A 23,377-nucleotide genomic window follows, 5' to 3' on the forward strand; every position below is an offset into this window, starting at 1 on the left:
GTTGATTAACCATTTATTCAACTATTTACCACTATGTGAAAACCACATTCTCTTCCGCACTGGAATTTTATTTCAAGATAGCCAAGTTAAGGCAGCTAGTTTCCTTTAAAACCAGTGGTGATGAAAGTGGTGAATGTGTATCTTTTGCCTTATAGCATGAGGAAAAAAACAGCTTTGTTGTGATTTTTGGAGTAAATATGATATCCTGTTGTGAGAAGTCAAAGTTTGGAAATGATGGCCTTTATCTCATTAAAAAAGAAAAATGGTTTTATTAAAGCAATTGTGTTAGTATTGTATGTGGCCATTTTCCATGTTTCTGTCTGTCTATAAATTTTCAGTTAACTGTTATTTATAATGAAAATAAAAATAATTACAAATTTATATTAGCAGAAAATTAATAGAAATTTTAGTTTTGAATGAAAAATATTTAATAACTTTTAAATGAAGTCCTAAAGGTTCATTTAATAAGTCTTTTTTTACAAATACAGAGAATTATAGCTGTAATATTGTCTGTCTTAATTCAATATTCAATGTATATTTTATATATAAATGTGATGCATTCTGTAGCATTTCCTGGGCACTTTACCGCTAACTGGCAAAAGCCCCAGTTAAGCAGGTTCAGATTAACTTGGTTGTCTGAGGTAACTCAGGCACTTTGGATGGGCTGCAGAACTGGAAACCTTGGTGCTGGCTTTATCCTGCCAGGACCCTACAGGTAGATGCAAAATGCCCTCCAAAAGGGCAAAGAGGCTCCTTCAGACCTACGAGCCTTTGCGTTATCTGTTGAAATGGCCAACCAAGAAGCTGATTCCTGTCTTGCAAACCTCAGCTGAAATAGCAGAGTCTGTTTCCAATATAAGCCCATGAAACAACTTAGGGTGATAAGTAGTTAGAACATGCTCATCCACAACAGCTCTCACTTGCACCGAAAGGTAACTAACCAACTAACAGTCATTGCCAAGAATTATTGTTATCCTGTTAAGGTATACTGGCAGTTCCTCAGTTTGAGAAATTGAGCATGAGTGTTTTGAGTAAGATCACAGAGAAATATGAAGCAGATTGTCCATTGTAGAAGCTGAGGTCAATATTGTTTCTTTTGATTCCAGTGTTTTAAATTTTAAAACCATAGACTGCTCAATATTTCTTAAAATACAGATTTTTGGCAGATTTTTCAGCAAGGTCAAGATTTTTACTTTCAGTTTTAAAAAGTCAGGAAATGCCATGTTGTCAAATGTGATACGGCAGCAGCTTCTAGAAACTCAGAGTCCAAGTTTCTCTTGGTCTTTAATAAAATTGTGATCTACTTCCTGGAGCACAATCATTGCTTAAAATTTCATCTGTGTATGCAAACAGCATTTCATGTCAAAGATATCATGGCAAAACTGTTAATCATCTGTCTGGGAACAGCATAGTTGAAATAGAAAAGTGCTAAAATCTCTTCTTAATTAAAATTTTTTCAATTAGTCATTGTTACTAGATATGTAAGTAGATGCAATTACATGAAACATAAGTATTAATTTGCAGTGGGCAGCCCTCATAAGCGTAAAAAATTTTGGCATAGTTAGGAAGTACATACTTGCCTTTTTCAATGTAATATTGTTTTAGATATTCCAGGACTAACGGATGATAAAATGCTGATGTATTTTCAGAGATTGCACACCACCCTCCACAGTGAACGTATCTTCTTTAAATACCATGCACAGTTGTTCTACACACTTGTGTTCTGCAAGGAATCTGATATAAATAATTGTTTGTATATAACATCATTCCCAAGTCTGATGTTTTAGGAGAAGAAAACAGAAAAATTCCTGAGCAATATAGACTTTTTGTAGTCTAGTGTTGACACTCATTCGTGTAAGTGATATCCTTTACGTTTGTGGGATCATGCCTCCGGTACATAGTGTTTATATTTAAGTTTGTGCTTACACTCATGCTATTCCTTACTTCATTTATCCACAGGACAGTGATATCGAGGCAATGGTCAAGTATTTGGAGAGTGTCCTGAATAATAACTCATTGGGTAAGATGGTATCTCTTCTTTAAATGTAATAGAAGCAGTTATTAGTAGTCTGTATTCGTCATAGTCCGATTATTTACATTTGTAACAAAAGAACTCAAAAAATGTGATCTTCTTGAAAATTGCATCCTTAATCTACTGCAGAGAAGTATAAATATGCCAAAAGAAAAGGCATACAAAGTGCTTTTGTTGAAAATAATGGAGCCATAAAACATGATGGTCAGAAGTGTGGAATGTTATAACTAAAGCTTTTAAAGACTTGGCTTCTGCCATCTTTTCTCCAGAGGATATGTAGGATATTTAAGGATATGTAGGTTGTTTTACAGTTTCTAGTACTGGTAACAATAAGAGAAAATTAATTAAAAGATTTTTAATTTTTTAAAATTATGATCCAGATTTGGATAATACTTATTTTATTTTACAGTATCTCATTACAGGCACAGAAAAATCTTATTGTTTTATTTGATTTTGTTTAATGAATCAAGAATGATATATTACATAAAAAATGCAAATAGTTATCTGGCCACTTCTTGAAGAAGCATAGTTCCTTGTTCTGTGTTAATGTATGGTTAGGCAAACTGCTAAAGGCTGGGTGCAAAATATATTATTAATCCAGTAACTGCTTCTAAGAAAATACCTCTGATATAGAAGTTGGTGTGGGTTATGAATCACCCCAGGAAAAATTTTTGAGCCTTGTTGTAGCAACAACATGAAAAGCTCTTACCTGTTTTCACTGAGAACTCTCTTTTTTTTTTTAATGACTAACCACAGCTTTGCAGCATCCTACAATCTGTAGTCCTTGCAGATGCCTCATAGTACCCAGAAAATCATATTTAATGGAGAGGAAGATAGATATTATTTTGCATGTAGAGAACAAGTTTTGCTCGGCCAACTGCCAATGTGGAGAATAGACAAAGTACAAATTAGTTAGCCTGAAATCCCAGAAAAAAACAAAAAGTATGTCTTTAATAATGAAATGTTGGAGGAGAAGGAGATATTGTAGCAATAAATAGATTGAACCCACTAAGCAGAAAGAGTATGCTGAGCTCTTACTACAGTGATATATCCTGTAATATTAGTAATACCAGAATTTAGCTAAGGCCTGTGGCTAAATGTACTCATTCTTAAGAGAATGCAAAGATTATACTTTCCTTAGACCACTGGTGCTCAGGGTGTCAATTTTTTACTACTTTCAAACCCCAAAGCCCTACATCTGGACCTTAATTCTACACCAACTCAAAGAGGCGCGTACCACCCAGTAAGTCATGAGCATTGCTTTGCACAGTGCTTGGGGTTTCCTCAGGGCCACCCTGAGGATAGTGAATTTTCCAATGCTGCTAAAGTAATTGAATGCTTACAGACCCCATGTAAAAATGTATGGATATGCACATGTAGTGTTACAGTAAATGATCAGGAAATGTTTTTTGCATCGATGAGTGAAGTTATTGGTTACTAGTAAGAACTGAGCTTGTAATATTTCATCTTTTAAACTATGTTAACTATACTTCAGTTGTAATACTTGGGCACCAGACAACTGTTAGCCATTAGGAGTAAGGAGAAGTTAGGAAAATGTTTTAAAAAGCCAAATAATTTGTCCATAGCCAGTAACAGAGTCAGGAATCTATTTCTTCTGTGGTCTCTCTCCATGTCTGCATCCTATCTTCAGAATCCAGCAAAGCTCTGAATCCAGCAGACACTTACTGTGAGCGATTCAGTAGGATCCCTCATGATAGGAAGTTTTAATCTCAATATTCAACCTTATGTGACCAGGATCTAGAATCATGTAAGACACAGGAGCATAACTCCTGGGAAAGCCATGATTATGCATTCCAGGGAAGCATTCAGTACTCTCTGGGGGTGTCTGTACTGCTCATAGCAGGAAGGTAGCTGCAAGCTCCCTCTGGCTGTATGTGTGCAATGTTAATGCAATCCGAACTAAACCCCAGCTGAGCCCAAGCTAAAAACACCTGCTAGGAGAGGGGAGAGTGTGTTCATTTAGGCAAGGCATTGTGTTAACATGTTTGTGTGACTTTCGGCTTGTTCATATCCTATGCAGAGCCCTCCTGTGTCTGTTCAGAACTTGGGTGCTGTGTGCCACAGCCCACACATTCACACAGGGTGTAGTTCCACCATGATATATGTTCACCTCTTTTGGGAAGTGAAATCCTAATGCCACTTATTTTGCAAGAAGAAGTTAAAATAGCTGCTTTGTTTGGCTTAGCAAATTGAAGGCTGAAGTAGGATCTTTTTTTCCCAATTATAAACAAATGAAAGGAGTATGCAAAAGGGAAGGGAAGAACTGAGTAAGCCCGAGGAAAGGACTGGCAAAGGAGAAAAATGAGCAGGAACTGGCCAATAAAGAAGCTTTATTGGGAAATTAGAGGAGAGATTTTAGCCACCAGGTTACAGTGAGGCTCTGGAATTCACTTCCAATGGGAGCAGTAGGGGCAATAAATAAATAAATTCCTTAGGTTAAGTAGGGACTTGTGTGATGGAATGGCAGCATGAAATTGCAGGATATTTGAGCAAACAACCCTGACAGTCATTCAGCACTTCTGTGTTCCTGTAGATGAGTACCACAGCAGTCTGTGAGCATAAGGTCCTTAAATATTGCAACAGCCCATGAGGCCTGTAGACAGAAAGAGTGTGCATGAGTGTATATGCATATGTATATTTCTCACATATATACATATATATGTATTTACATATACAGGTATGTGTTTTTATATATAGACACGTACATAAAAAGAGTACCTTCATCTGAAGGGGAAAGTGATGTCGTAAGTTAAATACTTTCAGTTTACAGTAATGATCAAGCTAAAGAAGAGACTTGCCTGTTAGGAAGAAGGTCCTTGCTCTTATTTATAAGTGCAAGAACAATGGAGGAAAATACATATTGTATAAGCAAATTTAATTTTGTTGAATATTCATCTGTCCTAGCACTTCCTCAACTGACTGTTCTTTCTGTTGTAATGTAATTCCCTGTATGCTACACAGAAGGAAAATTGTTGTTACAATTCCAGTGCCTTTAAGCTATAAATCTACTTGTCCCTCAGAAAGGAGGTGCCCTTAATGTGCATTTAATAATCTAATTAATCTTTAATTAATGTGGCACTACCTTGTGAGAAACAGGAATAGTCTTCCTCTTTCTGACTGCCCTTGACTCTGCAATAGAGCTCAGGGCATGAAGGTGAATAAGGTTCTGTGTCTCTGCATTGATTTGTAGGCTCGGGGACTGTCACCGGAGTGTCTCCAGGGGCGCTTCAGGGATTCAGAGCTCTCAACAGCACTATGGCTGAGACCAAACTGAAACGCATGAGGGAGTAAGTAGCATATTTATGTGTTACCAATAGTCAGACAAAGAGGATGGATTTGAAAAACTGCAGAACACAGTGAAGAAAAACACGTGTTGTTTCCCCACCCCAAATAATCCCTTCAGCAAAAAGAAGTGGATAGTAAGGTATTCTTTACAGACTGGATGCCTACTTGCCTCCCTAGAGGATGAAGGTTGACTGTCTAGTTTGCCTTCGCTGCTGTCGGTGTCGTTCTGAACTTCGCTTTCTTTATTAGCTCAACACATGCCCATAAATCACCTGCAGATATCCATGTTCCCACCATGTTTGCTCCCTCACCCACACTTCATTCTTGCCTGGAACGAAAGACTAATGGATTTGTTTCCCATAACGATATGATGATTTAAACCAAACATGATTGCTGCTGTTGGCTGCGATTTTCAAATGAGACAGGGAAATAGCAATCAGATTTACTCTAGATAGAATTTGTTCAGTTTTATGATATTTCAAGATGCAGCAGCAACTAGGGTTTCACTTTATGGCTTAGCCTTTATTGTGCAACCAGTCAACAGGTCTCACAGCCTGCCACTCTGCTTTCCATTCCCTTTTCATGGAAAGTACTTACGAAAAATAAAAATAATGCATCATGTTATGCCACCTAGTAGCAAGTTGAGGTTGTTTAGTCAAAATGCCCATTAATCTTACAGCCTTCACCTTGTGTTCTCATGGTTAGAGGATAAACCTTAACTATTTGAACTTCATGGTCATTGCCTTTAGGGCTGAGGTACAATAAAATCACTTGCTTCTTTCGTATTCTGTTTTTCCAGTGCTGTTTCATGGTTTTGATAGGATAAGCACGTAGTGGTAGTTAAATGCTGAAAAATCCTTCGGAAATGTCACATTTCAGAACAGTTATAAACTAGCCATATGCTAATGAAAAGCCTGGTTAACTGCAGTAATTCACGTTTAATTCATTAGACCACCTGGTTTTGGAACACTTTCCTAGTCATTTCATTCCTGAATGAGAACAGTCGGCTGGGCCTGTAGGCTAAAAGACCCACCCAACCGGCATCTTGAGAACTTCCAGCAGACGATACCCAGGAATTATTTTCAAGTTACATTCATTAAGAGAACAAACTGGGGCGGGGGGGGGGGGGGGATGTTTTGGGTTTGTTTCGTTTTTTTGGTAAATAAAGGTACAGATCTCCTTTTGTGCACTATAATAGCTACTTTAAAGAAGTCTATACAAATATTTACTCAGGTTATTGCCCTTTCTCCTAAACATACTATGACCTTGTCATTTTCTGAATATGTAAAGGTGAGTGAGTATGTTAATTGCTTGGAAGTTAGGGTGTTAAGAAACAAGTGAGTGAGCACAGTACTCAGCACGCACATACACAAGGAGATCCCTGCTAAGTCTTACACATGGCCAGTTGGCACACAGAGCACAGTGGGAGAGTTTTCAGTGGTGAGAAGGAAGTACATCTGACTGCGGAATGATGCATGAAGCCTCAGCTGCTCTGCTCATGCCTCAGCAAACTTCACGTGATGTGTTGTACTTCATCCGGACAGCAGTGCTGCTTAGGCACCTAATTTAAACTTGTGCTATTCAGTTTTACTCAGGAAGCCACAGACTTATGGTGGGGTCTTCCAGCTGACAGCTTCTAATGAAAGAGAGAATGCGGGGTTTTTTTTGTCTTAAAGAAACTGAGTATTCGGAGTTCTTAGGAGGAAACAGGAAAGAAGAGCAGTGGAGACAATGTGGAGGTGCAGTGAAATCCATCTAGGTGGCAAGTCACTATAGAAATAGAAGTATGAAGGTTTGGGATTGGTGCCATTTCCAGATGCTAACAGCAATAGATTCTGATGAGGGAGACTCTCTTTTATGTCATGAATTGCTCAGGAAGTAAGCATTGTGCCTACACATTACCAGTAACATTAGTGAAAGAAACTCTTTCATTAGTTTTGAAAAAATGGTAGATTCATGTAAAATAACATGGATTCTATGAGCAAAAAGGCCTTTTAACCATTTTTAATTGACACATGTGAATGATACGGGCTTGCAAACAACCGCAGCAGGACAGTTACTTGACAAGATGTGATGTGCTCATTGCTTGAGTCATTGCAGTGGGCTGCACTGAATGCATTCTTTGACAGTAGAGAGACTTGCTGTTTATCAGAGTGCCAATTTAGGTAGCTTCTAGTGTATTCTTTGCAGGGCTTTATACCTGTATTCATGTGAGAGGGAAGTTGTGCTAAAAGTCCTTACAGGAATGTAGAAGGAAGCCATGGATGTTCTTGAATATGGTAGGTAGGAGAACTTTGTCTTCTCCTATTTTGAGTTAAAAAAAAAAAAAGGCAGCTCATGGCTTAACCTATAGACAGCCTGATAGTGTTTATGATTCAGTCACTAGCTTACTTCACTACAGTTCCTGAATATTTTCCCTGGCATCTTCTTTCCAATTCCCATTGCACTCTGTTCCAGCATTTTGAATTGCTGTCCTCTCAGTAAAAGTCATTATGAAATCGCCTGCTCCAGTGACAACAAGTTCTAGTTTGTTATACTTGGTATCAGTATTCATTATAAAGTTTATAGCAGCAGAGATTTAACTTTACCTTTCAAGTGGAGTTCATTCTCTCTGCAAAAATTTCTACTTCAGTACTAAGCATTTCGGTATTGGGATCTTCTGCAGTGTTGATAAGAAATCTCTGTTTCTTGAACTAGCTCCCTCAAAGGTTATCTGAGCTTTTTCTCATTATGTTCCTTCACAGCCTTACAAGTTAACAGTGGAAAGTCAAGCAAATACCTAAATCAGAGTTGTGTGACCCATATTCCTCATATTGGGATTTTTAGGCTGAAGAATCCTATTAGATGCAGGAAACAGGAGGAGCCATTTCTTGGTATTTTCTGTCCTGGCCACCATCTCATTCTCATGGTGAATTCCCATCCACAGCACTGGGTAACTTGGTGCATGCCTCAGTCTGAGAAGCTCTACTCTCACATGCTATCCAGAGCCAAATTATCTTCACCACAGAGATCCATGAGGAAAACCTAACGTCAGTTTCACTGATGCTTCCCTATACAGACTTTCCGACTATGTGTCTCGGAAGAGAACCAAGCTGTTCTTCAGAAACAACTCCTCAAGCCAAAGCTTTTTTTTTCACCATCAGACCAAATTGTTTTACCACCTATTCTTTTTTTCCTCCCCTGAGGTCCATACAGCTTGTCAAAGTCTTCTTTACAAGATGTCAGAAGTTTTGGCAGTACTCATTGCCTGAAAGACTGGCTTTGTCCCTAAGAAAAGGCTTTAGAAGAGTCATTGTAGCAAACACTAGCTTGTTTTCTGCCAGCTTCTGAAAAACTTGGTACACAAACCCAAAGCTTTCCTCAGGCTTGGACTAACAGCACTGATAGCTTGTAAGAGTCTAAAGAGGTCAAAATCTACATTAAAAGAGGCAGACCTAACTTGTTTAGATCTCTAGCTGAAAAAGTTTTTCTGCTTCTTTTCAGCTTACTCTATCTTATTCTGAGGCCCTTCTTTCCAAGTTTTTGACCACCTCAGCCACAATTTGACCACAATGAAGGGCCTGACAGAAGCGCAGAGGCCTGTGCAAAGTCTTAATGATGCATGCTTGACATCTCAAGTCTGTGCAGGGTTTCATGATCTAAAATGGAAAAGTGAAGATGAGAAATAAGACAAGTGTGTGCAGAAATTTGTGGACAAGAACAAGCCTTATTAGGGGTTTTGGTGCAGCTGGCTGTATTCACAATTGCACCTTCCTATATTATGTAGTATTCGTATCCCAGGTGTCCAGTGAGTGGAGGCTTCCCCTTGAAGCCTCTTCAGCACTGTAGTCAAAATTCATTTCTTGGACTTCGTAAAATCAGGATTTGTGTTTTACAGAGTAAGGCTAGTTTTTGAATAAAGGAATAGGTATGGAATAGAATGTATATCCTGGTCTCTCTTTCCTGAAAATATAAAGAGGAATAAAAATGTAGGAAATGAAGGAAAAAACCTTAGTACAGGGTGTTTTGTACTCCTTTGTGGAGGTATCCATGCATATATACACGAGTCATTTTAATAGCCATGAACTTTAATATGCAGTTTAGAATTCAATAAAATGTATGTCAGTAAAAGGAAAAAGCTTTTATGCCCCAAATTTTAAGTAAATTAAAATCCTTTAGCACAGCAGTAAGCACCTCTTAGTCAGTCCCTGAAGTCTTACACACAGCAGCATACCATGATCAGGCAAAAGACTTCATCATCACCTGCTGAGTGTAAGTAAAGCTGTCTTTCAGAAGTCATGGAGAAAAGGCATTTGGTGATATTTTTATTCTGTTCCTGTGAATGCTTATAACACTATTCGTTTAGACTCATGAGCAGTATGCATATATGCTTCTTGTGCTTGTGATGTTGGCATCAAATGTATCGTTTATCTTAAAAATTCAAAAAGAAAGGTCATACTGAAGTCATTCAATAGGCACTGGACATTCTTTAAGGTAAGTTGTCCTAAAAATGCCTAAAGTATAGAAGACTTTCTGTACATTTATTTCTGCACATTTTTGAACTATCGTAGTAAAGAGACTGATTATTTGATTTAGTGTTTCATTAGACGGTGGGTGGGCCTTCCTCAGGGCCAGCTCTGAGCTGAGCCCTCATTGAGGGCAGCTTTAGGTGAAGGCAAAAGCAACAAATATAGAAAAGCTAATCAGGTTTTTAGACTTGAATAAAAAAAAAAATCTCAGTGACCTTTTAATTGCCATTGACTGTCATGTTGAAGGTGTCAGGATGTAAACATGCATGGGGAATAAGATGTCTTCTCACAGACAAAAGACATATTTGGTAAGGAAGTTTATTGACACTGTCTGAGCTATGACTGTTTTTCTGCAGACAAAGAGAGGACAGTATTCTTGAAGGTATTGATCCCGAAATGTTTTTGAGCATGAAATTTCCTCTTACACATGTCACAGTTGTTCTGTTCAGCACTCCATTTTCTGGTAATAATTTCTGTCTGGTGATGCCAAGATATCTTATAGCACAACTGTTGCTTTTTGCTTCTCATGGGCTAAGCCAAATATTACTTACATGTCCATCCTCCTTGTCACAGTCTTTCTCACACCTCATTTTTAAAGGCCAGCCTCCATCTCTTAATTGTTTAGGGCCAAACGAGCTCACTACAGAAACACATTAAACATCTTAGCCTATGAGTTTCTTTTTGTTTTACTATTAATCTATTTCAAGATAACTGCACAGTTACCTTCCAGACCCAGAGCTGAAGGTCTGAAGTATTTTGTTTTTGCTGTTTGCTTTACAGGCAAGTGAAGTGAGAATACAGTAAAACTAACTGAGAATGTTAGGACAGTTGAACCCACCTTTACGTGACCAAGCTGGGAACTCAGTTCTTGGCTCCTGCCTGGGAGAAGTGAGTGAATGCTCCCAGCTTGTTAGTCGTTGCTGTCCCAAGGCAACAACTGAGAAAGTGGGAACGGGTGAGTGAGGCAGTGGCTACTGCCCAGAAGTGCAGGAGTGCTCCGCAGCAGAAGCAGTATTCCCCCCTCAAGGCTGAAGCTGGAGCTGATGGTCTAATTCCCCAGGCATTTTCCATGAGTCTTCATTCAACTTTTTCCCATTGTCCATGCTGTTCCCTTTTCCACAGCAAAAATGGGCTGCCTCTCTTGTTGTCTTGGCCCTCTGTCTCTTATACTGCTCCCCTCCATCCTGCACCTAGGGATGGGAAGAGCACGTCACCTGCCAATGCCATCATTTCAGCAGTTCTTAGCCGCTTTACATTTGTTATGATGCACTTTGAAATGAATAAAGAGAACAAACTCCGTAACTAGAGTGAGTGAGTCTATTAGGGCACAATTAAACTTTGATGTATTTTCTTGGGCTGCTCATCCTGGTGCTCATTTTGCACATTACTTGAACCTCAGGTCCAGCCCTTAAAATAAAGTGTAAGATTTTGTGAATTTACTTAGATACATAAAGAAAACTCAGACTTTTTCAGCTTCTTTACTGAGCTGCATGTCATAGATTCGTGAGCCATTCTGTTATCCTGAATTTTTAAGGATTTTTTTTCAAGTGGACAGTAATGTCATAATTGCTTTAACACTAGAGAGTTTTTATCCAGTTTGAAAATTGCATTTCAGTAGCAAAACACATAAAATTGTAAGTATAGACTCACTCATTTTAAAATGTCAAGTAGCCCCAAACACTCAAAACATTAGGAAAATTAGACTAATGCATCTTTTTGTTTTGCACAAAAAGCATGATTTCCCTAGTTTCTCGTGCTGTGCGTACATAATGCATAGATTGAGCTGTTCAGTTTTCTAGCGCCTTGATTTTTGTCAATAGTTTGCAAATGTGAGAATGCTTTCACGCAGCATTAATTATATACTCTGTTTGCAATACGGAACCACTTGAAGAATCTTGACAGTGTTTACTAGATGCAGCACTGCAACCTTGAGAGTTCTGCGGGGGCACTTAGGAGAAATATAGGTAGGGAATATGCAAAGGGCATTCAGCAAACCCTTGCCAGGACTACCGATGTTTACTGTTTCCCATATTGCTTCTGTCTTCATGGGCTTGCTACTCTAATACTGTACTTGTCTGTAAGAAAAATCTGTCCTTTTCCTTCTTTCCTTCACCATATTTTTTCTCAATCATCACATAGTGATTACTTTCTTTTGTATATATAAGTCATTAAGGTATACATCTTACATTCCCCATGTGGAAGGAGGTGAGCAATGCAGAGTTGGTATCATAAAATATAACCCATGGGGTAAAACATCAGAGACTGGGTAATATGCAAACTATCTTGCGTGAAAGAGAGGTTAGCAGACCCAAACCACTGCCTTTGTCTTCACTCCAAAGGGAGCAGCCACCACTTCTGAGGGTGCAGCACTGTCGGGGGTGGCTCTGTCACAGGTCTGTCTCCTTCTGCAGTGAACCTCATTGCTGAGAGGCTTGTTTTCATTAGTTGTTGGGCTTCAGAGTTTGGAGATGCCAAACCAAGCACAAATACAGGCTGGGAGGAGAATGAATTGAGAGCAGCCTTGAGGATAAGGACTTGGGGGTGTTGGTTGATGAAAAGCTCAACATGTCCCAGCAATGCACGCTTGCAGACCAGAAAGCCAGCTGTATCCAGGGCTGCATCAAAAGAAGCATGACCAGCAGGTCGAGGGAGGTGATTCTCACCCTCTGCTCTCGTGAGTACCTGGAGTACTGCGTCCAGCTCTGGGTTCCCCAACATAAGAAGGACATGGACCTGTTGGAGCGAGTCCAGAGGAGGGACACAAAGATGCTCAGAGGGCTGGAGCACCTCTCCTATGAAGACAGGCTGAGAGAGTTGGGGTTGTTCAGCCTGGAGAAGAGAAGGCTTCGGGGAGACCTTATAGCAGCCTTCCAGTACCTGAAGGGGGCCTACAAGAAAGCTGGAGAGGGACTTTTTACAAGGGCATGTAGCAATAGGACAAGGGGTAATGGCTTTAAGCTGAAAGAGGGTAGATTTAGATTAGATATTAGGAAGAAATTCTTCACCATGAGGGTGGTGAGGCACTGGAACAAGTTGCCCAGAGAAGCTGTGGATGCCCCAACCTTGAAAGTGTTCAAGGTCAGGTTGGATGGGGCTTTGAGCAACCTGGTCTACTGGAAGGTGTCCCTGCCCATGGCAGGGGGGTTGGAACTAGATGATCTTTAAGGTCCCTTCCAACCTAAACCATTCTATGATTCTATGTTTACAGTAGTACACAGTAAACTACAGTAGTAGTTTACATTAACTAGACATGGCCAAAGATTGGGACGAAACCAGAGGATACTAGTACTTGTAAGGCCTAACCTTACTCTTAGTTTTAAGGCAACACCTTGGACATAATTTTGCTCCTGAAGAGAAGAGCTGAGTATTGCAAAAGTACATTTAGCTTCGTGGTAATTTTTCTGGCTCAGTCATGTTTCAAAGCAAGCTTGGGTTTTATCTTTGTGAATCTACTGGCTGAAACAAATTACTTAGATACTATTTTATCATTGTTATGTTTCTGTAAATGTTAATAGAAATCTTAATCAGTCTTTTATATGCCATATTTTCAGGCAGCTAGATGTAGTATTATTTGATTTTCCAAGAGATTTGAGACAGAGGAATAACCAGGGTCCTATTTTGAAAACTGTTTAGGTATTAAATGTTTATTCTTTGGGGGAAAAAAAATAAAAGGACTAGACCTCTTATCTGCCTCTTTAAATGCCTAGATGGCTCTGTAAAGCTTGTCTTGTTTTGATGAAGAGCCAGAAGAAGCAGAATGCATAAACCTTTCTAGGCCTTTCTGAAAATCATAGATCCACTGTCCATAGTTGGTAATGGCTTTTCTTTCTTCCTCTGCAGTGTGGTGTAGTCATTTTGTGGCTCTGCCAGAACGTGAATTGATCTTAATCCTGTTTTGTGCTATGAATGTTTTTCAGGGCTACAGATGTGGAAAGGGACCTGAAAGAAGTTGTGAACTTAATCCACCTACCTTCAGGCCCCTTCCAGTGAATATAGATGTGAACTAAGCCCAAATGTTAGATGTACAAAAACTTTACACAAACAGTTATTTGTGCCTATGTTAATATATATTTTTATGTGTACCTATATACATGCATATATGCTTGTCACAACTGGGCATCTCAGGTTCCACAGCAGTTGTTTTTATTTTTAACTTTTAAAATGTATTTTTTATTGGATTACTTAAAAGTATTACCACTTTTATGATAACCTTGTGTGGTTGTTTAGCATAGTTCAGCACCTGAGTGCTGCTTCATTCCCTCTGTTGCTGTACAGTACACAAGCCCAGCTGAAGGTTTCGTTAGTAAATTACTATGGGACTTGTGATGTATCTATCAAAAATTGTCCAGCTCCATACCAGATGATTACATTAATCTCTCCATTGACATGCTTGACGTGTTGACAGCCTTTTGATGGGACTGGCTTATTGGTAACTCAGAAATGTGTTGTTTTACATCCAATATTAATGTTTAATGTAATATGGCTAAAGACAATGCTCATGTTGACCAAGAATATATGTAGTAATATGTAATATTATGATTGTTTCATTGAAAGGCATAAGTCTGTATCTTTTCCTTTCTCTGATGGGCAAATGGTTAGTTTTTTACCTGTCATTTTGGTGCGAGACTCTAAATCAGGAGAGACACCCCCCCCCCCCCCCAATTTAAGCCATGTAAAAGGAAATCAGCATTAACTCTGAATTACCACACAGCTGAACAAAAGATTGCAGTTATATTCCTACTCTTATGAGAACTGTAAATAATTATTGACTTTTCAGAGATAACTGCTGTATCCTTGCATATCCACATCCAAGAAGCAGTAGTATATTGTGCTGCTCTTCAGACACATCTGTGTAAAACAAATGCATTGATAAACAAAGTAGATGGCATCGGGTATCTGTTAAATGTGCCTTGAATTTTTGCTTGATCTTGATCAGTGATGCTGAATGAGATAAACTGATGGCTTTTCAAAGACTCCTTGTACGCCGTGACACTGTGAAAAAACAGGATATTGTTTAAAATAATTTTACCAAGGCTAGGTATGTGTATAAAGAGACTGCAGCCCGGGGAAGTGTGTTTCAGATAATTCTTCCTCGGCACTAAGCAGCATCGTTTTCAGCTGTCTTACCTCCTGAAGAATAGCTCGATATAAGCAAACTTGTTTCCTCTCTCATTTTTAGTATTGGCAGTAAATTTGTTAATATAGGAAGACTTTAAAATTGCAATATTCAGGTTTGATTTAAATGACCGTGTTTTGTTGTGACCTGGTGGTTTTTTTTTTCTGTGGGAAAAACTGAAGAAAATCTCCTCTTATGACAAACTATATTCTAAATTAGTTATAGCTAGAATTCAGCTAGCAGCTCTAAATTCTAATTCACGCTTCTTCCAAGAGCAGATGTCAGCTTCAATTACTGTTTTACAAATTCATTTATCTCAGAAAATGAGATGCATGGAGAATATTATTGTTGATATTTCTTCAGCTGTGTGTCTACAGCATTTAATAATAAGATCCTGCTAAGCTCATGGGAAAACATGTCCTAAATATTTTTTAGATTTTGCCGGCCTTTGAAATAGGACACCAGAGAGTTTTGTTTGCAATCAAATTAAGGTGTTTTAATTCAGATATTATGAAGTAATTAAGGACAAATTATGAAAATTATCATTGTGTCTTCAAGTGAAGAAATTTCCATTCAGCAGCAGTATGATGAAAATCGAAGTCCACTGAGGCTTGAAGGTGAAGTTAGGGGCTAATATTAACAATTCAGATTTTCTTTTACTAGCCTTTATATAGTAATTCTTTCCATTTCCTTTTTTTTTTTTTAAATAAGCCCTTTTCTTAGACTTTGACATACTTTTCACATTCCCAAGATTGAACAGGTGTCAGAACTAAAAGGTATTGCCCTACCTTTAGAAATAAGTTCTAAAAAATAAATCACGAAACTTAAAATGCATTTCTCCTAGCAGATCTCACAGGATCTTTATAGAGCAACAGACAAGCTTTGCTGCAAATGCTGTTTTGAACCCACAGTAGCTTCTTTCAAGTTTCAGAGAAGTTTTAATCATTCATAGTCAGTAATGCCAACATACCAAATGATGGGAAGATATCTTGAAAGGAGTGGGACCTTTTGTGTTGTAACTGAGATAAACCTGTTTGTTTACTGAACCGTGAGATGCTGTAGCAGATATCCTAAGATTTTCTGGTACAGTTAGAAAACAATATTTTGTATGAGATCAAAGATATGTAATTTCCTGATTCTTTTGCAGAGTCATTTCAGGAGATAAATGTAACAATCTTTTTCACCAAGATTCATGTTACTACTGGTTAGCTGCAAAGTGGTACGATTGTACCCTGTTTTAAAGAGAAATATAACATTAATAAATAAATGCTTAGGAATAGTATGTTCAGGGACAAATCAAAGTTGGATATATAGATGGGAATCCTAAATAATACTGCTGGACTTCATAGGGATACCCTTGAGTTATAGAGAACAGAATTTAGTGAAATCTGCTGAAATTATTCTTTCAAAGATCCCTGCGCTTGCTTTTATGCCCTGTGAGCCCTAATCATGACAGATTTTCCTCCTACTTAACAATATGCTTGTTGGTGTAGGATGCAGGTGGCCTGGCTGCATCTGAAAGGATAAATAAATGCCCACTGGAATGGATATTCCAGGTACAGAAAGCTTCTTTTTTAAGGTTTGCATTGAGCTAGCTGTGAATAACATTAATATTTTGAAATAACTGAATTTTCTGTTGTTGGCTTAGGAGCCATGTGTTTATCGTCTGCTGTTGCAGCGGTGAGATGCCTGATCCAGAGGGACTTTGATGGTATCATTCTGGTGTGCTCAGTAGTGATTTGTGTAAGGCGTGGTGATTCGGCAGCTGCTGAGCTTCTTGCTCCGGAGCACGGACCACACCGCAGCTCCCTGCAGGCACTGGTGAAAACTCGGTGTTTGCGAGCAAAAAGTGCTGCTTCCCTTTGGGGGTGGATGAGGGAGAGCGGAATGGTTTTAAATGATAGTCCCTATCATGCTGAATGACATTTGAAAGTGAGGAGCTGAAAACCCCCTTAGCTGCTGATTTGTGTCATAGTTATCCTTCAAGGCAGACAATGACAAGCTGTTGAGAGATATTAACCCAGCTGCTAACGCCCACAGAGGAGCGCAAACTTAAGCATTAATCTTGTTTTGTGGCTTTTGTCAGTGCTGCATAAAGGTAGGTGTATTGTAACTGATCTCCAGACCAGAAAGGAAATGTTAATACATAGCTAGTAACAGAAGAGTCAAAATAAAGACCCGCAGGATAATAGAAAATTTTTTGTTCACTCAGGGAAAGATTTACAACTTCCTCAGCCAGTTGAGAACACAACATTATTATATTGTCAAATTTTAGTAATTTTGCACTGATGTGTAGGAAATCAACTGCAAATCACCAGATCGCCTGATAAATTCATTTGGGCCCAGATCCACTAAATGACTTGGAACAATTTTAGACACCCTGAGTATAAAATTGCAGTTCTCAAGGCTCCTATTTAGCTCCCCTCTAACGCTGGCAGTGAGTCAAAGTGGTAAGTGCCTATGATTTTGCTGATATTCATACTGCTTCTCACAGGCTCAGAAGTGCCTTAGCCTTGATAGAACCAAGTCCCTATCTCATGCCCAAACCCTATCATTATCCACAAATCAGATATCTATCTGCCTCTATGGTCTTTGGGGCTTGTTCCAGTTAATTTTCTCTAAGCGTGGATTGCGTGCTGCACAAAAGTTGGCAGCAAGAGGCATTTTATTTCAGACCACAGCTTCCATGGATGACAGTGTGGGGACTGGCAGTATCTGCTGTCCAGCCAGTAGGTTGGTGGTCGCAGCATGCCTCCAGGCTATGGAGGTCTCCAGCCCTGTGCTTCCTCTGCCTGGAGCATTGGGACTGCTCTCTGCAGCCGGAGGGAGTGAGGGAAGTTGGGCTCACTGCTGAATCTCTTGCAGTTTGCAGTGAGAAGGCACGCTCTCTGGGCACTTACTCATATGTGGTAACCTGGATTTCAGTCCCAAGGACCAAAGGACTTCAAGGACTGCTCATACTATTTTATCCAGGGACTGTTTCATGCAAATAACGTTTGCACATACCTCCAGTGTTGTCCTTAGTCCTCAATCTATCCAGAGTTGGGTCATCATTGCTCATTCTCTTCTGACCCAATAAATCTGCTTTCATACAAATCAGAATGAAGGTGAAGGAGAGTCCTTCATCCCCCAATCTGACTGGTGAATCTGGTACTGCTGCAGGAGGTGTGGGTTTGAATCTCCTACCCCCAGGTTTCCAGCTCTCTGGATGAATGCTTTAACTGTGAACTCTAGGATAAAAAGGGGCCACTGGGTACCTATGTGGTCACGTTGAATCGCTGCGAGTCCTGGGTGGAGAGAGGTGATTCCCAACTTTACTAAAGTCAGACAAACGTCAGATTTAGGATATGCCTTTCTTCAGTTGTGGTGGGCTGTTGTGTTGGGTGGATGCCTTTTTTGGGTGACTGCATCATACAGGGAGCATAAGGTTCAACCACAGAGCTGTAAATTTCATTGCATGAACAAGATGCTTAAAAGTTAGGAAACAGTGCTCAAATGCCAGCAATGAATCCCTCTCTATATCTAAGCCTTTGTAATACAGTGAAACAAAAGAAAGAACAATCTGAGACATCACATTTAAGCATGTCGGTGTGTATCATCCTGGGTCAGACCCTTGCTTGGTAGAGACTAATGTAACTCCTTTGATTTCAGCATAGTGAAAAACAATTTAGGGCAGTGTGGAATGGGGTTCTGTCCCACAAAGCTTGTCAGAGTAATGAAAGCCCAGATGTCAGGTATCCCCTTTGCTTGTGTAGTCTTGGCTGAGAAAGGGATGATGGCTCATTTCTGGGGGAAAATAGTGAGTTTGTAGGTGAGTGAGCTGTAAGATAGCACAAAAAGAGTAAATGCCAGTAAATCAGAAAACATGGCCAAATGGAAGCTTTGTGATTGTTCTCACAGCACATTTGGTGGTAAGGCTTTTAACCATTTCAAAACTGTAAATGCAGGTGTCCCAGGTTTCATGTGAAGTAGAAGTAACTATAAACAGGAGGGCAGTGCAAAATCTGTAATTGTGCCTCTGTAGGACTTCACAGGGGTGGAAAAGTATCCCCTAGCACAGGATCCGGGCCATAATGGGCAAACCTCGCTTTCCAGGAAGCCACTTCCCCCCTCCCTCCAACAGGATGATAGATTCACTCAGTAACATCTATTTGACATTTACTGTCTTAGATCCCACGCTTCTGCCTCTGTGACAGAAAATGTATGATGTGGTAGCAGACTCGCATTAATGCAGCTCTCAAGTCCAAACAGAGCCTGATGTCTTCTTTTATAAAAGCAGGTTATAATTTTTGTTACTTACCCCTTAATTTTCAACCTATGAACATTTTTCCCCTAATTCTATTGTATCAGCTGTTATACAGATTAGCTGATTTGCATGCTCTGCCAAGCTTAACTGAAAAGATTCAAGCCTGTAGGTCACATTTATTAGCAGAAGCAATACTCCCGAGATATGTGTTTGCTTAATATTTCATCTTTAAATAGACAGGACTGACAAAAAATTAAACGTACTTGTCTAAGAGGGAGAGAGGAATCAGTAAAGGCATTGATAAAGTAGCAGTGATTTCAAATTGGCTTCTCATGTATTGATTTTTAACCGTTGGAGAGAAATACTGTGATATTTCTAATGAAGTTTTATGAAGAAATGTACATTATTTGACAAACAAATCCCTATTTAGCTTTCTGTGCTAATCTGATCCCTAGGTTTCCAGTGTCTGAGAATTAATCACTTCTAACAGTTTTAGATTTCCCCTAAACAACACTGTTGATAGGAAAAAAAGGGCAGTTTCTAGTTACGGGAAGCAGGACTGAGTCAGGTCTGGACCTGCAGAGGTTCCAGCTTGGCCCTGTGGCTTCTGATCCTGGGCCTTGGCTTTCTCTGCCCCAAGTTCCTGATCTGCCTCCGTGTCAGGAGCCAGCAGGGAGGGGTAGTGTGTAGCCGAAGCGGGGATCACAGCTGGGCATGACCGAGCTGCAGAAAAGTAGTGAGAGCAGGCAGGATGTGAGAAGTGTTTTCTCCTTATGAGATCAGAGCAGTCATCTAGGATATCCTTCAGGCAAAAATACCCTATTAGATGTACTGTCCATTTTTACCAGCAGTAGGTCCTACTATATATAAGAACAGGATTTTTCAGAAGTCTCTTATATGCCAATAAAGTGGTTCTGTATTACAGAGGAAACCGTATGCTTTCATATCAAATGAAGTTTGAGAAACAATAAAGTAAAATTCTTCGCAACGGTTTTCTAAGAATGGAGGAATTTACATAATATGGAAATTTTGTTGGCTGCGGTCTCACTATAATGATGTTATTCCTCAGCAATAACAGGATGACCACAGATGAAAAGCAGCTACCCCTTTAGATGCATTATGCTATCGGGTTAGAACAGTTGTCCTTGCCCTGGTGTTAGACATGTAGCAAAATCAGTACAAAATCAGCAAAAAAAGTACAACTGGAGTAAGTGATGATGTTGGGGGGCAGGGTGCAGGTTTAACAATTCAAACTGCTTTTGGGAAGTCTTGTGCGCTCTCCCTTGGAACCCATGTGCAGAGTATTAGAGTGCTAAGCCTTAATGCTGGCACCGGGAGACAACTCTGATCCCTTTCTCTACTCCTGTACGGCTCAGAAAGGGCGATCCTTGGCATGGCCACAAGCTGAGCGTGTCCCAGCTCCCTGCTGCCCTGTGCCCCGGGCGCTGGCTGTGGAGCCCGCTGCGGGCAGCATGAGCCCAGGGCCATGGGCAGCTCCCCGCGGGCGGTGGGCACTGCCCTGCAGGCAGGAACATGTGCTCTGCTCACGTCTGAAGACATGCTCTGCTCATGCCTGTGGCCGTGCTGGCAAGTGCCCTGTGTGCAGAAGCGGGGAGCAGCTCAAAAACCCCATCAGAGACAGTGTAGACAGTAAATACTGTAAAGGCATGCTAATGCTTTATGAACAGTAGGCAGCTCACTGCTGGGGTGATAAATGAGGCAGTTCCCATCCTGAGACAACTCTGGGGGCCATCCTCTCAGTTTACCATAGCCTAAATGTGTAGAATGCAGTGTGTGACAGAAACTCAGTGGAAGCAGAACATGAGCACAGATATTCAGGCTGAAATTTTGGAATGCTATGCGGCTCACTTCCTAGTAACTCCTTTTTGTCTAAAAGAACTACCACCCAGCAAAGTGTTAAGGCGTCAAATATTTTAACATGCTAGGGACACAATATGTGTAATGCTTGAGAAATATGTGAGAGCATTAGAATCTCAGAAACCATTAGTTCATTTTAGTAGGTAAGAATAATTTATCAGAGAAACCTTGTTCTGAGGAGGATTATTGAAGAGGTCTTCATGCCATAATGGATTTAAAAAAACCCAAACAACAAAACCAAAACAACCAAAACCACAAATACTCTTGAAATCCTAACAAAATACTAGTGGGAGGAAAGGCTGTTTACCACAACTTTACCTAACCAAAATAGGACGTTTTTTAATGCAAATTGCAGATGTTTCCCCAAGGTGATCCCAATTAGTCCAGTTCAGTTTTTGACTAAGTGAAGGCCGTCATTACTTCTGAAATGTGCAAGTCTGAAGTTTAAGACAATCAAATCTCAAATGCTCTAACGTATTAAAAAAAACCACCACAGGTCCTGTGGCAGATGTGTGCATAGCAGGCAGATAGTCTCTGACATGCTGAAGGAAGGTTACTCCAATATTTTCATCAAAATGTTAGGAACCCATCACTGAGTGGAAAATTTTATGTTACCTGTGGCTTATGACACATGAATTTGAAGATATTTGTCTTTAGAAAAAGAAGTTCTGTTCATTGTATTGCAGTATGCAAACGGATCTTCTTTATAAATCAACATTAAGATCCTGTGAGTGTATTCTTTGTCAGTGAATTACAGATCTGTCTTCTGATAAAAGGAGAGTGCTGTAGCAAAAGAAAAAAGTGTCAGTTAGCTCATGCTGATCTTGTACAAGGGTTTCCTTGTTATTTGATAGAAGCTAAATAAAGCGATGAATCCTGAAATGTGTTTGTTGGCATAAAATACCACTGGTATACGTCTGTCTGGGGTTGCTCCTTTTGGTTTTGATGAAACACGGAGGCAATAATACATGTGTGTATACCGGGCTTGCTGTAGATAAAATGGTATGTCAGATTCAGCATGGAAAGGAGCCTTGGTTTGTAACGACGACGTTAGGCATGCTTCCCATGACTTTACTATACAGCCATATTTTTAGTCCTGGGCTCTTTGTATAACAAACAATCATAGCAAAATTCCCCAGGAAATTATAGTTCCTTCTACTGTCAGACAAATAAAGTGCATCGTTGTATCATTTTAATCAAAGATAGCTACAAAATTTGAAAATATCAGTACTAGCTATTGCTTGATTAATATATAATGTGAATTAACTTTTACTTGACCTTTATGTAATATTTATCCCCAGATCTGCCATCGGGAAGCTGGGAGCAGAGGTATTTGAGGCTGTGTACAGCTATCTCAAGCACGCGAGACAGCAGAATGCCAGTGAGGAGGAGATCAGGAGATACCTGGAGAAACTGGTTTCTAGAGCAAGCGATTGCTTTGAAGTGGATCAGCTTCTCTACTTCGAGGAGCAGCTACAGGCTTCAGAAGCACATCTTCAGCTGTTAAATGTGTGTCAGTAACAGGACTGGAAATGGCAAGGAGGAGTGAAAGTGCTCAGCTGCCTTCTTTGGGCCAGCGAGCAAGTACAGGAGGTATTTAGAGGAAACTACTGAAGGTAATGTAGTACATAAGCATGTGGGTACACTCCATTTAAGATTCCAGACCGCAGTGAAAAGTGGGAAAATATAGTACAGATTACAGGAAGAACAAGAAATGTTTGTGACAGTGAGGGGGAGGATTCATCCCTTTTTTACCACTTAGGGCACAAAGAAAGGTGTTCTCCTGGGCTTTGGCCAGGCATCAGTCCTGCACTCAGACCATCGCTAGCAAAGCTTCCTCTGATGGAAATGGTGCAGGATTAGACTCCAGCTGCTGTTGATTCCTGCGCTAACTGGTTCTCATGACATTTAAGCCCATATTTTTTGTACTTTGGCAGATTAACCCTTGAACATGCATGTGTATGTACAGCTTCTCAGCCACTAATTGTGTTGTTATTATTGATTGTGCAAAAGGACAGCATTTAATCTGCGTGACTTTCAAAGGAAGTGTGACAATACATGCCTATGTGTATATTTATATACATATATGCCTGCTCACATACACAGAGGTAGGTATGTATATCCGTAGAGGCAGAAAGATATCTGGCCATACACCGTACACGTTTGCATGTATAGACAGAGACGTGAGGCCTGAGCTATAGCTGACTATGTTAGCTAGGAATCCTTACTGCGACTTCTGAGACTTTTGGATCCAATTCATTGTACATAAATGGAACAATAAAGCGGGTTTT

The 23,377-nt window shown here is 39.8% G+C and overlaps 1 protein-coding gene across 1 annotated transcript in view; it reads left to right on the forward strand.

Moving 5' to 3' along the window:
- Positions 1 to 22,607, forward strand: part of NEK11 (NIMA related kinase 11) — an 87,921-nt gene extending 65,314 nt beyond the window's left edge. Inside the window, exons 13-15 of the mRNA XM_009813487.2 lie at positions 1,960 to 2,020; positions 5,244 to 5,340; positions 22,388 to 22,607. Coding sequence (XP_009811789.2) covers positions 1,960 to 2,020; positions 5,244 to 5,340; positions 22,388 to 22,607 — 378 coding nt within the window. The remainder of the gene's footprint in view (positions 1 to 1,959; positions 2,021 to 5,243; positions 5,341 to 22,387) is intronic.
- Positions 22,608 to 23,377: the final 770 nt, after the last annotated feature.

This window comes from Gavia stellata, chromosome 6 (assembly GCF_030936135.1).
Source record: "Gavia stellata isolate bGavSte3 chromosome 6, bGavSte3.hap2, whole genome shotgun sequence".
Taxonomy (NCBI): Eukaryota; Metazoa; Chordata; class Aves; order Gaviiformes; family Gaviidae; genus Gavia; species Gavia stellata.